Raw genomic sequence first — 17,367 nt, 5'->3', positions numbered from 1 at the left:
TGGCCGTCTATCTTCTACAGAGTACACATAGAAGACAGGTGTATGCAGGTACATCAGACACAAGGATCCTCGATAACAGTGGCTGCTTACCTTACCACACTCTCCTGTATTTTTATATCCAACCACCCACCCCCCCACCCCCATTCCCTGTATCAACAGGGGCACCGCTCAATGCCAAGCACTGCCAAACAATACTACAGTCCTGCTCTAAGTGAAGTGCACACCTTACTAACGACTCCTCCAACGATGTCCACAGATAAGTGACCTGGCTAGAGTAGTGTTCGTAGTTAGGACCAAGGAGCAAATATCGAGAACTGTCCTATGTGTTGCAATTTATACTGTTCTGAGCTTGGCATTTGAGTCATTTAAATGAGCCAACGGTAAGGTGTGCACTAATGGGTGGCCAGAGTCCAAGCTTGATGGGCAGGTGATGCGACTTCCGACTAGGTTCAGACAGAAAGGTAACGTGATCCTCCGTAATCCACAATGTTCTAGACAGGGAGGCCACGTAATTCTCTGCAATTCACATATGACAACCTTCCACTGACCATTAGCATTTTCATTTATTAACAAAAAGCAACTAATTTTCGGACGAGTTTAAAAATGGATGGCTCACAAACAGAGGATTATGTACAATTTTTAAAGGTTTTATTTACCACACCAACAAATTAATCCATTCCTTATCTCTGGACTATCTTTGTAATGGTTTTACAAGCTAACTAACTCAATTAATAGTGGTAAATGACATTATGATGTGTGGGTCAACTTATCTGAAAAGTATTTACAAAGTATTTTCAACAATTTGCATTAATATAGCATCTTTAACATGGCACAATTCTCCAGGTCATCATAGATACCTTGATGAAAGTTGAAAGTTGAGCTGCATTGCATGACCAAACACTTGCACAAATAGGTAGGCTTTGAGGAAAGAGTAGTACTGTGGCAAAGATATTTAGTGTGAGAATCAAGAGCTTTTCAAGGTAGTAGAAGACTAATTAAGTCTGGCAACATGCAAGAGGCCAGAATTGGAAGCATACACCAAATCTAGATTGCTTATAATACACAAATGGACACATTCCTACCATTTTCTTTTATCCTTTTAAATGTGCAGAAAGAGATTGCCCATCACTCTTTTGTTCATGCAAGAATTCTTCTGCACCCAACACTGCAAAGTTCCTTTTTAAACTTTTCTTTGATCTTCTTCGTCATTGCATCGACATGGAGGGTCCAGATCATATCCTCGGAAAAGCTGACACCCATAAATTTGAAGTTCTTGACCCTCTTCACTGCTGACCCCTCGATGAGGGCTGGTTCACATTCTCCTGATTTCCTCCTCAAGTCCACAATCATCTCCATGGATTTGGTAATGTTGAGTGCAAGGTTGTTCTTGTGACATCGCTCAACTAGCTAATCTATCTCACTGCTGTATTCTTCCTCATTGCCGTCTGTAATCCCACTAATAATTGTGGTGTTGTCTGCAAATTTGTAGATAGCATTTGAATTGTGCCTAACCACAGTCATGGGTGTAGAGTGAGTTATGCAGTGGGCTAAGCATCCATCCTCAAGGTGCATCTGTGTTGATAGACAGTGAGGAAGAGATATTTCCAATTCATACTAACTGTGGTTTTCTGATGAGGGAGCAAAGGATCTAGTTGCAGAGGCCGAGGCTTTGGAGCTTGTTGACCAGTGGAGGTAATGATGGTGTTGAAGGCTGAACTGTAGTCAATGTAAAGCAGCTGTATGTACGAGTTGCTGTTTTCTAGGTGATCCAGAGCTGAGTAGAGAGCCAGTGATATTGCATCTGCTATGGAGCAATTGTGATGGTAGGCAAATTGCAGTGGGTCCTGTCCTTTACTTGGGTATATTTTCATTCTGGCCATGTCCAACCTCTCAAAGCATTTCACTAGAGAATATGTTAATACTACTGGGCAATAGTCAATGAGGCAGCTCATTTTTTCTTCTTGGGCATCAGGATGATTGATGCCATTTTGAAGCAGGTTGGAACCTCTGACTCCAGCAGCAAGAGATTGAAAATGATTGAGCACTCCAACTTGACAGGTACGCCATTAGTGCCAGATGCCTTGCAAGGGTTCACCCTCTTGAATGATGTTCTGACTAAGAATTACAACTAAAGATTGAATGTGAACAGCCAACTGATGTAAATGACAGATGTTTGAAATTCACTCTGATGACTTGTTATAGAAATGATTCTATTTAATTATCCTTGACCAACATTATATTGACATGCTTTGAAGTACAAGATTTAATAAGCATAGATCTCTGAACTCATGCTTGTTTGGCTTTTCAAAATGATTTTGATTAATTTTGTACTTTAGTTAATTCATTTCCCTATATTAATTGCAGATCTCTTTCTTCCATTCATATCCAAAAATATATATATTCCATGACCAAATGTTCTTGGGTAAATAATTCCGAAGATGCATTACCATCTGGGTGAAAAACTTCCTTTTTGCCCCAGTCTGAAATTGCTGACCCTTTTTCATGATATTATGACCGAAGTTCTAAACAACTATACCAAGGGACACATCAATCCTGAATCTACCTTTAAGTCCTTTTGGAATTTTATGTGCTCACCCAGAAATCAAGCTAGTGAACCTTTATTGGCCTCTCAACACTGTTTTATTAGTTAGGGAGATCAGACCTAAAAACAGTATTCCAGATGTGGTCTTCCACAGGTGCCATACAATTCCAGTAATATCTAAAATTCTCTTGCAGTCAAGGCCAATATGCTATTTGTCTTCCTAGTTATTAACTGTTCTTGTTCCAGCAATACACGTACAACACCTTTCAATACTTCACCATTTACAATATGTCGATTCTGCCAAACTAGATTAATTTCACATTCCATTCTATCTACCATTCACTGAAAAATAAAGATTGCAAATGCTGGAAACTTGAAATAAAAACAAAAAATGCTGCAGACAGATCAGGCAGTATCTGTGAAAAGAGAAAGAGTTAATATTCCAGATTGATGACCTTTCACTGGAATGTGAAACATTAACCCTTTCTCTAGCTTCAGGTGCTCCCCGACTTCCTAAGTTTATCCAGTTACTGTTTTTACTGCCAGTCATTTAGCCTGTCTATCTCTGCAAAAGTCTCTCCATTCTGATCACGACTCACACTACCACCCATGCAGCAGGATGCTGTCTCTTTTTAAGTTGCTCGAAACCAAAATAAAAGTTTTGATGTCAAGTTTAATTACATTATTCATGATCATAGAGAAATTAGTGAACTAGAGACTTGCTAAACAATGAAAGGAAGGTTGCCAGTTGTTCCCAGACATCCAAAGAGTTGAAAGCAACATTGGTGCAACACAATTTATGACAAATACAAAAGCTTCCTATTATGTATAAGCCAAGTAAATTGAGCACATCATGATCCAACTCTACCTGCCCTAAATTGGCCTGATTCACACAAGAACATCTCCTCCACAATCTCCATCAGTACTGAAGCACCACAGGGCTACGTTCTTAGCCCCCTGCTCTACTCAATGAACACCTATGACTGAGTACAATATGACACCTTCTACAAATTTGCTGAAGCTGCCACAGTAGTGGGTTGTATAAAGAAAGGTGATGAGTCAGTATATAGGAGGGAGATTGAAAATTTAGCTGAATGGTGAACCAACAACAACCTTGCGCTCAATGTCATCAAAACCAAGGAGCTGATAATCCAGTGATCATTGGGGGACCAGAGGTGGAGAGGGTGAGCACATTTAAGTTCTTAGGAGTCACTATCTTGGAGGATCTTTCCTGGCCTCAACACACAAATGGCATCGTGAAGAAAGCACATCAGCGCCTCTACTTCCTCAGGAGTTTGCAGAGGTTTGGTATGACACCCTGGCAAATTTCTATAGATGTATGGTGGAAAGTGTGCTAACTGACTGCATCATGGCCTGGTATGGGGACACCAAAAGCCCTCCAAAAGGTGGTGGACATCACAGGCAAAACCCTCCCCACACTATCAAGAACATCTTTAGGGAATGTTGCCGTCAGAGAGCAACAGCAATCATCAAGGATCCACACCACCCAGCACACTCTGTTCTCACTGCTGCCATCAGGAAAGAGGTACATGTGCCTCAAGACTTGCACCATCAGATGCAGGAACGGTTGCTTCCCTTCTTTCATCAGACTCCTCGACAATAAACTCAATCAGGGACTCATTTAAGGACTCTTGCATGTGCACTTTATTGATTTCCTTTGTTCTCTCTGTATTCCACAGTTTATTTAAATTCATTGTGTTTACAGATCTTTATTTGTTGTGTACAGTTTTTGTTTTGCACTACAGTACCAATAAGTGGTAATTCTGCCTTGACCACAGAAAAAAGCTCAGCATTGTGTGTGATGCCAAGCATGTACTGTGACAATAAATCTGACATCAGCAAACTCAGGTTGAATGAAATGTCATTCCATGCAATTTGCATAGTTTTATGATATTTTTAACAAAATTTATAATAATATTTTGAGTCTCAGAAAACAAAGTAAACACTTAACTGCAAATGAGAGGCATTATCACAAACTGAACATCTTACATAGAACTATTTTTATGTATTCACACAAAACTATTAAAAAATACAAAAAACCCTGTTACAAAAATATATTAGTATAACACAAAAATCATAAATTAGTAAATTAATAAACAACCCACCCCTCCATCCCTCCCCCAACCCCTCCACCCCCCTTAAAAAAACCCAAACTACCCCTACTTCTACATAATGGAGCCTTTTACAAAAATAAAGTGCCTCAGTATAAAAAAAATAATTAACATATTAATTAACATATACTAAGATCCATACATTTTCAACATGAATCCCACATTTTAGTAAAAAAAATTATGTAAACTATATGTTTTTTTTAAACAACTACACGATTTCAATTCATTATGCCATCTTTGAATACTTATCTCTACGTCATCCTTCCATGTTATACATTTTCTTGCTACAGCTAAGGCTAAACGAATAAAAGCAATTTGAAATTTATCCAAAATTTATCCCTTTAAGTTCATCATAAATCCTAATAAAACTAATAAAGGATCAAATAATAACTGAATATTACATAAATGTTCTAAAAATTGTCTAACTTTTAGCCAAAAATTTTGCACCTTTTCATATGACAAAACAGAATGTAAGAAAGACCCTTTTTGTATTCCGCACTGAAAATATAAATCTGAATCCATAAAACCATATCTTTTCAACTTCTCTGGTGTCAAACATAACTGATGTTAAAAAATGAATGATGCATTATCACCCTTCATGAAATTCCACAGTGAAATGTGTATTTAATTGAATACATTAGATGACTGTAGCCATGTTTGTGTAGAACAAATAATTCCTATTGTAAACATTAGACCTTGGATTCGTTAACAAAAAGATACAATCAAAAATAGTATTAAATACAACTTAAATGACAAGAGGCACTGTATTAAAATGTTCCTTCTGGAAAGTGAACAGATTTTATGTAAACGAAATTGGCACCAAAAAGACATTTTCTTTGAATAAAAATTCTAAATGTAACAAATTGAAAAATAAAACACATTTTTATTAGGCCTTTCATCTACTACTTCTCTTTCAGCACCAAATAAAAGATTTTTTTTTTTAATTCACTTTATTTACCAGAGTCAATCCTTGCTTGGTTTCTGGCTGCACACTCTTCAATACGAAGTTTTGGTGTTCCGTCAGCTACTGCTTTAGCCATACCACCCATTTCTTCAATCTCATTAATAAGCTACAATTAAACACATTTGTAATGTTAGACTAGGTGTCTGTAAACAATACTTTCATAGTGTAACACTGGATTTTATTGTGTTTCAAAAGGATAAATGAGCAATTAGGAAGGGAAACAGTAAAATAATGTCATTAAGGACATAAAGAATAAAGTACTCCTAGATTTTAAAAAAATCAGACTGGAGCTGAGTCATCTTTAGCAGGTTGGAAAGCAAAACCATAAAGAAATGAATCAAAATATAATAATTAAATCAGAGATGACAAAGGAACAATTCCATACAATATAACTAGAAAGCAGGCTTGTATGAAGCTTATTTAATTTAAAAAAAAATCAAATATTAGCTCAGGAGGTGGAGGGAACAGAGGCATTAAATATTTTTAATGTTTAAAATTTTTCTTGAAGCAAAATTGGTCCAATAGGACCAAAGCAAGCTGAAGGTGGAGAGCTGAAAAGAGGACGGAGGAATGACACACCCATGATGTTAGGAAATTATCATTTCGTGAGTCCATCCAGTTGCGAATTAATTTCTAATCGATAAAGTATAGGTTAATCAAGGACGTTCAACTTGCATTCTTAAAACACACATGATTGATTGATAAAATTCTGCACATGTATAATATCCGTTCTTTCAGTAAAAACCTCTGAACCATTCCAATGCTTTTGATTCATCTTGTCCACATCAAATATCCAACCAAAGTTACCACTTTAAGTAATCCCTATGCCATTGGTGCTCTGCAATTAGTAAGGGATTGCTTAACCATATAATCGTTTACAGTGCGGAAACAGTTCATGCCGGCCCTTCAAGTCCGCGCTGGTTCACTTGAAAAACTCCACTAGTTCCGTCCTCCAGCTCTCCACCCACAACCCTCCAACCCCCTCACCTCCATGTACACATCCAACCTTCTCTTAAATGACACAAGGGACCCTGCCGCAACTATCTCTCTGGAAGATCATTCCATTCTGCCACCACTCTCTGAGTGAAAAAGCATCCTCTTAACATTTCTCCTAAAGTTTTTTCCCCTTACCCTTAACTTATGCCCTCTTGTTCCAACCTCCCCTGTCCTTAGGGGAAAGAGTCTATTGATGACTAGTCTATCTATTCCCTTCATAATTTTAAATTTTAAATACCTCTATCAGCCGTCTACGTTCCAATGAATAAAGTCCCAGTCTTCTTAATCTTTCTCCGTACTCTAGATGCTGTAAGCCAGGCAACATCCTTGTAAATCTTCTCTGCATCCTCTCCACCTTATCCATATCCTTTCTATAATTTGGAGACCAAAACTGAACATAATACTCCAAACCTGGCCTCATCAATGCCTTAAACAGCCGTAGCATCACTTCCCAGCTCCTATACTCTATACTAAGATTTATAAAGGCAGCATACCATATGCCTTCTTAACCACCCTAACTACATGGGAATCCACCTTCAATTAACTCTGTACCATAGTCCCAAGGTCCCTCTGCATACCTCAATGCCCTCTCCTTAACTAGGTCTTATTTTGGTTATTTTTTCTGAAATGCAGGATCTCACACTTGTGTACATTAAATTCCATCTACCAACTTTCAGCCCACTTTTCCAAACAAACCAAATCCTTCTGTAATCTAAGAAAACCTTCCTCACTATCCATCACTCCCACTATTTTCGTATCATCTGCATATTTGCTTACCCAGTTAACCACACCCTCCTCCAAATCATTAATATAAATGATAAAAAACAAGGGACCCAGCACCGATCCCTGAGGCACCCCAGTTGTCACAGGCTTCCATCCTGACAGACAGTTGTCCACCATGACTCTCTGCTGTCTATCTTCCAGCCACCTCTGAACCCATCTCACTATCTCTCTATTAATCCCTAGTGACTGAACCTTCCTTACTAACCTTACATGTGGAACCTTATCAAAAGCCTTGCTAAAATCCAAATAGATCACATCAACTGCCCTACCTTCATCCACTTTTCTTGTCATCTCCTCAAAAAACTCAACAAGCTTTATCAAACATGACTTTCCCTTCACAAACCCATGCTGGATGCCCCTAATCAATCCCTGCCTATCCAGATAGGCGTATATACTATCTTGAAGAATACCCTCCATAATTTTCCCCATCACTGAAGTCAAACTTACTGGCTAATTACTTGGCCTGCACCTTATGCCTTTTTTAAACAACGGAACTACATTTGCAACCCTCCAATACTGTGGCACCACACCCTCCTCCAGTGATCGTTGAAAAATCAGTCAGCTTCCTCTATTTGCTCCCTGGCCTCCTTTAATGTCCTGGAAAGAATCCCATCAGGACCAGGAGACTTATCCGCCTTTATTGACCCAAGAAGCTCCAAAACCCTCACTTTACTAATCCCTATCCTTTCCATAACTAAGCCATTTGCCTGTCTTAACTCATATAGCCCAATGTCCCTTTCCTTCATGAATACAGAGGAGAAGAAATTGTTCATTATCTCCCCCATCTCATAAGGTTCCTCACATAGTCCACCCGTCCCATCATCCAGTGGACCTACTCTATCCTTCACCCTCCTTTTACTGTTCTTGTATCTGTAAAGACCCTTAGGATTCACTTTTACCTTATTAACTATGGACTCCTCATACCTTCTTTTTGCCATTCTAATTTCCCTCTTAAGATTCTTTCTACCATCTAAGTAACGATCATACATCTCCTCAATCTTTTGTTTCTTATATTTAGCATAGGACTCCCTATTGTCCCGAACCGACTTCCTAATTTTTTTAGAAACCTATAGCTCCCTTGAACTTTTGGTCTTGCCTTTCAGCCGGACTGGAACATAAAGATCCTGTACTCTCAAAATCTCACCCTTAAATATCCCCCACTTTTCCTCTACATCTTTTCCAGCAAAAAGGTCAGCCCACACAACTCACTGCAAATCCCTTCTCATTTCTTCAAATCTGGCCTTCGCCCAGTCAAATACCTTCGGCTTCGGACCCGACCTATCCCTTTCCATAATTAAGCTAAAGCTAATGGACCCATGATCACTAGATCAGTTAAGTTCTCCCCAATGCTCACATCCATCAGCTGCCCTATTTCGTTCCCAAACCACAGATCTAACACTGCTCCCCCTCTAGTAGGGAGCACATACTGCTGCAAAAAGCAGTCCTGAACATATTGCATAAATTCTAAGCCATCCTGCCCTTCTTACTGACTGTGTTTCCCAATCTACATTTGGAAAATTGAAATCCCCAACAAACACCACCCCATTTCTTTGGCACATCTCAGCTATTTCCTTGCACATTTGCTCTTCCAGTTCCCTTTCCCCATTTGGAGGCTTAAGATGGTATTTGAGTAGGAAAGGAAGGTTGAGAACCACTGCTCTAGTCCTAATTATTAATGAAATATTTTGCTTGAGAAAAATTGACATTGGCCCATTTCCTTTGGAGTTATGAAACCATGCATATCACGAGTCAATTAGGTACGATTAAAACAGTGGTTTTCAAACTTTTTCTTTCCACCCACATACCACCTTAGGCAATCCCTTACTAATCACAGAGCACTGATGGCATAGGGAATACTTAAAGTGGTATGTGAGTGGAAAGAAAAAGGTTGAGAACCACCGTCTTAGCTATTTTTGGGATCACAGCATTGGCATCAGGCTTTGCACCTGCTTCAACTCAAAGGATAGTAGCTTTTTTAACAAGGAGAGCTATATTATTCAAAGAGAAAGATTGTAATCCATCTTCAATGGCTTTACTCCATTATGTCATGCTTAGATTTAGAAAAAATTAGAAGTCAGACATTTAATACTATGTTTAACTTCTGAAAAAAAACTGGCGATCATTTATTCAATATTTTCACATGACTCAAACTAATAAACAAAACTGAACCACTTCCAGTTTTTTTTTAAATCCAGTGTGTTGTGTTTACTCTATTTACTTTGAAATCACTCTCAGAATGGATTGACCAGTTGTTTTTGTTTCTGGATTTTTTTAAAAAATTCCCCCCTCGGAGTTTTTTTGTTTATGCATTAACTCTTTATTTCCTTACGGTAACTGTTAATATATGGAAATGTTGAATTAATTTAAAAGTACTTGATAGCTATATTCAAGGATGATGTATATTACTTCTTCACATTTTCTTTATATTATTTTATTTTTTTATTTTTTTGTGGAAAATAAAAAGATTTTAAAAAAGTAAAACTACTTGTTAAAGTTCCCATTCTAAAACAACTTAAAGTTTCTAGTTAATGAATACACATTTCATTATTCCATAATCCAAGTATTTTCCTATAAAGTAACATGAAATATTATTAATCTATTTTCATATATATGCTGCATTTAATTTACTAATGTGTTTGGTGACGTACAGTGTTTAGATAAACTGACCTTTAAAGCAGCATCATACACCTCATTAGTTAGAGACTCCATCATAAATGAACCTGCCCAAGGGTCTGCTACTTTTGGGATGCCAGATTCCTCCTGAATGATGATTTGAGTATTCCTGGCAATCCGGGAACTTTGTATTGTGGGTAAACTTAATGCTTCATCAAAAGAATTAGTATGTAATGACTGAGTTCCTCCAAAAACAGCTGCCATTGCCTCAATAACTGTGCGAATAATGTTGTTGTGTGGATCCTGAAATTGAAACACAAGATATGACAGATGGTCTCATTTTAAATAATATGTTAAAAGTGCAAAAGAATAAATCCTTTCAATTACTCTGAACAAAATGTACTCTAGATAAAAGAAATGTTACTGGATATTTGGGATCTAGCTTCAATATATTCCTATTTTCATGTCCCCCTAATATACTGGTTCTAATAAATTAATCTGAGGTTTAGCTAACTGCATAGCTTTTGTCGAGATTGACTTTTTCTTAAAGATATTACAACACAATTGCAACAATGATACCATACATTATTTAACCCAAATTATCATATGCATAGGAAGTAAAACACAAAAATCTGCAGACACTGTGGTTCAAGTAAAAACACAAAGCTGGAGAGACTCAGCAGGTCAAGCAGTGTCCTTTATACAGCAAAGGTAAAAATATATAACTGATGTTTCAGGCTTGAGCCCTTCATCAAGGTATGGAAAAATATCGGCAGGTGTCCGAACAAAAGATTGGGGGGGGGGCAGGCATGGAGGTGATAGGTGGGGAAGGGAGGGAGGGGACAGTAGCGATCAAAGGGAGGAGGGATGGCTAGGTGAAGAGAGGGGGAATGGAGGAGAACTGGAAAGGGGAAGGGAGAAGAGAGCAGGTTAGTCGAAACTGGAAAAGTCGATTTAAATACCACGTAGCTGGAGTGCCCACAGAAAATCAGGTGTTGTTCCTCCAATTTGTGGGAGGTCTTGGTGGAACAGCACACAAGGCCATGGACAGCCATGTGAGTGTGGGAGTGTGACACAGAATTGAAGTGGTTGGCTACTGGGAGCTCTGCCATTGGTGCAGAAGGAGTGAAAATGGGGGTGGGGGTGGGGTGTGATTAATGGGGCTGGATGAGTGCACGAGGGAGTCACGAAAGGAAAAGTCCTTAGGAGAGAGGGGAGGGGAAGATGTGTCTGATAGTGGGATACTATTGAAAGTGTCAGAATTTCCAGAGGATAATGTGTTGGAAGCGGAGGCTGATGGGGTGGTACAGAAATGGAAGAGATGTGGGTGAGGGTGGAGATGATGGCGGTGAACGGGAAGCCTCGTTTATGGAAGAAGGCAGACATATTGGAAAATCTGGACTGAAAGACCTCATCTTGGAAACAGATGTGAGAGACGGAGAAATTGAGAGAAGGGGATGGAATCCCTGCATGTAATGAAGTGTAATCTGGGTAGTTGTAGGAGTTAGTGGGTTTGTAATATTTGTTGGTGGAAGGCTAGTCTCCCGAGATGGAGACAGAGAGATCCAGGAAGGGGAGTTTTGTCAGAGATGGACCAGGTGAGTTTGAGATCAGAGTGGAAGTTGGCTGTGAAGTGGATGAAGTTGACAAGCTCATTGCGGGTGTGTGAGGCAGCCCTGATCTAGATATCGATATACTAGAGGAAGGGTTGAGGGGGTCTTGCCTGTGTAGGCTTGCAGCATGGAATGCTCACAAAGTAGCAGAAGTATCTGGGTCCCATACGCATAGAAGAAGACATGAAATTTAAAACTTATGGATTGATGGCCAGATAGCCACATTCTATTTAAACCCTATTAGAGCTGGCCACTTCCTTTGAGACACATCAAACTGAGGGAACTTTACCTTTGTTTACTTTGACCCACAGGAAAGAAGGAGAATAATATATTTCTGGATACAGTTCCATATTAGAAAGAACTTTTAAGGATCTGTCCAGACAATAAAAAGGGCCTTATTCCATTCTTTTTTCCCCAATGATTATGATCAAGAATAATCAGATCTCGTCCGATTTCTGATCGAGAGTATGATATCAATATTTTCACCACTTGGTTTAAAGCAGTGAACTTAACAAGTCTATGATCATGGTATTTTACAAAAAAAAACCTTCTTCCGACCATGGAAGTTTTACTTTTCAGTTTAATTCTCTCCAATATAATATAGAAGTTCAAAATGTCTCATTTGATTCTGAGGAAAGCTCATTGTAGAAAGGACCATTTACTGTTTCAGCTCAAATTCTCTCTGACCAGTTATGCATTTCCAGCATTTGCATTTTATCTTACTTCAAGAACATTCTCAATTGTAATGGAAAAAAAGGGGTTATTTATAGCCCCAACATATTGTTTAATATCTGCAATAGATTTGTGAGAGGTGCACTTACTTGTTCAGTAAGGGACCAACCAGAGGTTTGACAATGAGCTCTCAGCAGTAAAGATTTTGAATTCTTAGCATTAAACTTTTCTTTAATTAAGTGTGCCCAGAGCCGTCTAGCTGCTCTTAGCTTTGCTATTTCCATATAAAAATTCATACCAATTCCCCAAAAGAAAGAAAGCCTGCAAAGGAAAGACAAATTTAATTTTGTAAATAATTCTAGATTTTTTTTAAAAATTCCCAATATCTGAATACATTTTTCCTTTTTGAATATATTGTTGCAAATTGAACAGATCAACAAACCAGTCATTATTCTGTATAATTTGCTGAGCCAAGAGTCAACAGCATGCATAATTTAAATTATTTTTAAAATAAAATCTTCCAAATACACTGGATGGATAGCAAACCAGTGTCAACATTCTGTCCCAAACTAACATCCACAGCAATGAAGCCCTTCTTGCACTTAGTCTCCTCTGTGGCAATCTCAAGTCCAATAACCAGATTCCCAAGTCAGACACGATTACAAGCAGTTAGAGGAAATCAGCAGGTCAGGAAGCCAGGACTCATTTTAACCTTTGCCTAGACTAAGGTATAAAGGAGCAAATTCAAAATCTTTTTTTGAACTTTAAATATTTATTAACAAAGAGGAAATTTACCAGGTGCTCAATTTTCTTCGTATCTGCATCCATAATCACACTGGTGGTTACCTTTCTCATTTCTGTATATGCCTTTGAAACCAAAACTGTACGCAGCATAATGGATGATTTACAGAGGATTTGATGCAAGCAACTTTCAAATTGACAAGTTATTTTCATTTTATTTTAAATATAACAATAGTTTATTGAATATTACCGTGGTGCAAATTCATCAATGGTAAGCCCCACTTTAATACCAGTCCTGCAGTATTCCAAACCATTTGCTATTGTATAAGCCAATTCCAAAATAGCACCAGCACCAGCTTCTTGGATGTGGTATCCACTGATAGAAATGGAGTTAAATCGGGGCATATGCTGCAAAAGAAGAAAGCAAGCTAGTGAATTAAAAACATTCACCCTCAGTGCAGAAGGATAATTCAATCCGTCTTTTTTGTTTAATTTTAATTTAGATCTCCAGCACAGTAACAGACCCTTCAGCCCACAAGCCCGTGCCGCACAAATACACCAATTAACCTATGGTCCTGCATATTTTTTTGAAAGATGAAAGAAAACTGGAGCACCGAAATTCAAGTGCAGTTTCCAATAAATCAAACAGCTAGTTTTCAAAATATTTCACCCCAACCCATCTCTTAATACATGTCTGAAATCTCTTCCATATAAAACTTTAAACTACTTTTTATTCAATTATCAGAGACCTGTATTTCACAAGATCACAGGACAAAGACCACTAGGCCCATCGAGTCTGTTCCGTAAATCTACACTAGTTCCAATTTCCGGCCTTTTCCCCATATCCCTTGATGCCCTCACTAATGAGATACTTGTCTATTTCTTGTTTAAATACTCCCAATGATCTGGCTTCTACTGTATGTGGCAGTTTTGAATAATGGAAATTTCTTGGGAAGGGAAATGTTCAACTTCATGATTAAGTGCAAAACAAAATCAATCACCTTCAGGAAAAGCACAAAAGACACTGGAAACCTGCAATGTGCTTGCCCTTTTTAAATTTAGCTCTGGGCGTTCCCTTTCAAAGAATACACATTTGCTTTTAAAAACACAAAACAAATTTGCTGGAAGGATTTGAGAGAATGTTAATTTACAAGAATATGTAAATATTTTCCTTCAAGTACAAAAGATTGAGTGTTTGATGGCTTTGGGCTCACCCATACTCACTGAGTTTAGAAGGATGAAAGGGGAACCTCACTGAAAAATACAAGAAATTCAAAGGGGTAGATAGAGTGAATGTGGAGATGTTTCCAGGAGTGGGAGAATCTAAGTCAAGAGGGCATCAGTCTAGAACACACGTCAAACTCTGGCCCGCGGGCCAAATTTGGCCGCGATATAATTATATTTGGCCCACAAGATCATTTCAAAAATGTATTAGAGGTGGCCCGCTGGCCGCTGCGCCAGCATGGTAATACAACAAATCCCAGAATGCATTGGCGTCAGCCCGCTAATCGCCCCCACCTCCTCTGTTTACGTTGCAGGATCTCACCGTGGACTCTGGTTTTGGGGCCTGGCCGGTGTCAGGGGAAGCCAAGGCCGCTTCCCAGCGCCCGGAATCGGAGGCCTCGGGCCTGACCTCACCAGGACTGTTGCCCACTCCCCCTCCCTGCCACAGGCCGACCCGCGACTCACGGTGACGGGGCCGCTGATCCGCCAAGATGCCACCCTGCAGCGGGAGCCGATGCCCCCGCACTGTCGTTGTCCAACCCGATCACCCGCAAACCCCGCCCTCCCGCACACAGACCTGAGTAAAGATTATGAACTTTAATCTCAGGATAAAACGATCTTCCAATAGTTTCATGTCACAGTGATAAATATATTCCTGGTTAAAAATGGTCCTGCACCTGGATACAAGCTCATTAGGCATAAAACTTGAAAAGTGTGTAAATCAAAGGATATCTGTACCAATGGAAAAAGGGCATGGCAAATAACCCTGCTAGAGTTCATGCCCACAATCAGTCACCCATTTGATTGTTTCAGGAATCATGTTATTCTCCCACATTCTCAATAGCCCTCAGATTTTACTATTCGACAGCACACTAGCAACATTTGACAAATCCTCTATAGAGAAATATTATTTATTGAATATTTTATTTCTCATTTGTTAATGCTTCTGGAAAAAGTTTATCCAAAACTATTATTAAACATTTATTTTAATAAGAAAAAGTTTAACATTACATATGTTGAAAGAAGAGAAAACATGCAGATGTTGTTGAAAATTTTCAATAAATATTTAGTTCGGCCCTCGACTTAGTCCAAGTTTTTAATTTTGGCCCTCTGTTAATTTGAGTTTGACATCCCTGGTCTAGAATAAAGAACACCCCTTTAGAATGAGATGGGGAAATATTTCTTCAGTCAGAGAGGGATGAATCTGGAATTTGTGGCCACAGGCAGCTATGGAGGCCAAGTCAATTGGGTAAATTTAAAGCAGAGGTTGATAGGTTCTTGATTTGTAAGGATGCCAACACTTATGAGGAGAATGGGGTTGAGAAGAAAACTTCAGCAATGATTTGAATGGCAGAGAAGATTCGATGGGCCAAATAGCCAAATCCTGTTTCCACATCTAATGCCCCATGGTCTTATTTTATTCAAGTGTTTTAGGTGATCAAAAACATAAACTCAGAGGACACTTTTTCGACAGGTGTAGAAGACCTTAAAGAGGGAAGTGCCAATCTACAAATCAGAACTCTATAACTCAGATGCGGTATCAGTAAAAAATTCATGCAGCAAGTAATAAAATCTGAAATAGCTTCCAAAAAAGTTGAGGATGAGTCAAATAGATTTTTAAAAATGGAGTATGGTGAAGCACTGGTGCAAAATCAAAGGGTAAATGAAGCTAGTTTACGGATCAGGTGTGATCTCTCCAAATTTAAACCAAGAAATGCTGTAAATCTCAGCAGGCCAGACTGCATTTTTGGGAAAAGAAACACAATCAATGTTTCAGATCAAAGACTATGATTACCTAAAATTTTAAATTCAATTTTTTTCTTCCCACAGGTATAGCCTGACCTGCAGAAAAATTACAGAATTTTCAGTTTTTAATTTTAAAATGAGGACTTACATTATTTTCATTACTTGTGCTCAAATAAATTTTGGTCAGTATGATTTTTTTAAAATGAAATACCAATTATTTTTACTTGAACTTCATAAACATAGACCACATTGTTATACTGTATTAATTAAACAATACATTTATGCCAAACCAACAAAAATATACTAACTTTTGCAGTATACTGGAATATATCTGCTATAATCTTCATGGAAGGTTCAGGTGGAAAAATAAAGGTATTTCTGACCATGAATTCTTTCAGTATGTCATTCTGAATGGTGCCAGTTAACATCTCTTCAGGAACACCTTGTTCTTGCCCAGTCACAATGAACATAGCCAGAATTGGCAGCACTGCACCATTCATTGTCATGGAAACAGACATCTTTTCCAAAGGAATTTCATCAAAGAGTAATTTCATATCTTCCACACTGTCTATTGCAACCCCTGCCATTCCAACATCTCCAAAAACACGGGGGTTGTCTGAATCATATCCCCTGTGAGTAGGAAGATCAAAAGCCACAGAAAGTCCTTGTTGACCAGCTTTAAGAGAACAAGTGAATTAAAATAGTCAAATAGTATTGTCTGCATGGAGATGTACATCACAACATAGACAATTAACCATCTTAAAAAATGTACTTTAAAGGTACCTGTAAAAAAAAATTAAAGTGCCCTTCCCACTGTACTAGGTATATTGTGACAAATTATCTTAATGTTTAAACAGTGGTCCAGTTCCAGCTGCAGTGGGGCATTTTACAATTAGTTGAAATTTTACTTTACTTATCAAATACAAGTTGTGAATAATTTGCTGGAACCATGAACTGATAAAACACCGCAAGACCAATAGGTGATCTGCAAAAATCATGTGAAAATAGCACATCCCCATAACAATGATTTTTCAAATAGCTTTTGCATAGTAGATTTGTGATTAAGATGTGAACTCAGGGAATAAACAGTGTAATGGCTAAAAAGCTGTGTGCAATGCAGAAAACACAAGGTGTTTAAAATTAATTACTCCAGTGGGACAAATGAAAAGAGGCAATACTCCACAAAGATTAATGTTGGGATTATTGTTCTTTATGATTTAGGAGTTATCAGTGTGAACTTCAGAATTAGATGCACAATTTAATAATCTGCAACACAATCTGATGGGAGATGGAATGAATACAGAATTATGCCATTCACAGTGTGGATGCTGAACAATGCAA

At 38.3% G+C, this 17,367-nt stretch overlaps 1 protein-coding gene across 1 annotated transcript in view; it reads right to left on the bottom strand.

The window, feature by feature from the left end:
• The window catches only part of mmut (methylmalonyl CoA mutase), a 42,613-nt gene that overhangs the window by 24,001 nt on the left and 1,245 nt on the right, over positions 1 to 17,367 (bottom strand). The window contains exons 2-6 of the mRNA XM_069886692.1: positions 16,335 to 16,702; positions 13,307 to 13,464; positions 12,465 to 12,636; positions 10,085 to 10,333; positions 5,633 to 5,744 (exon numbers count right to left, since the gene is read on the bottom strand). Coding sequence (XP_069742793.1) covers positions 5,633 to 5,744; positions 10,085 to 10,333; positions 12,465 to 12,636; positions 13,307 to 13,464; positions 16,335 to 16,702 — 1,059 coding nt within the window. The remainder of the gene's footprint in view (positions 1 to 5,632; positions 5,745 to 10,084; positions 10,334 to 12,464; positions 12,637 to 13,306; positions 13,465 to 16,334; positions 16,703 to 17,367) is intronic.

The sequence above is a fragment of the Narcine bancroftii genome, chromosome 6, assembly GCF_036971445.1.
Source record: "Narcine bancroftii isolate sNarBan1 chromosome 6, sNarBan1.hap1, whole genome shotgun sequence".
Taxonomy (NCBI): domain Eukaryota; kingdom Metazoa; phylum Chordata; class Chondrichthyes; order Torpediniformes; family Narcinidae; genus Narcine; species Narcine bancroftii.
The sequence above is the reverse complement of the archived record's forward strand: the minus strand, read 5'-3'. Positions and strand labels throughout refer to the sequence as shown.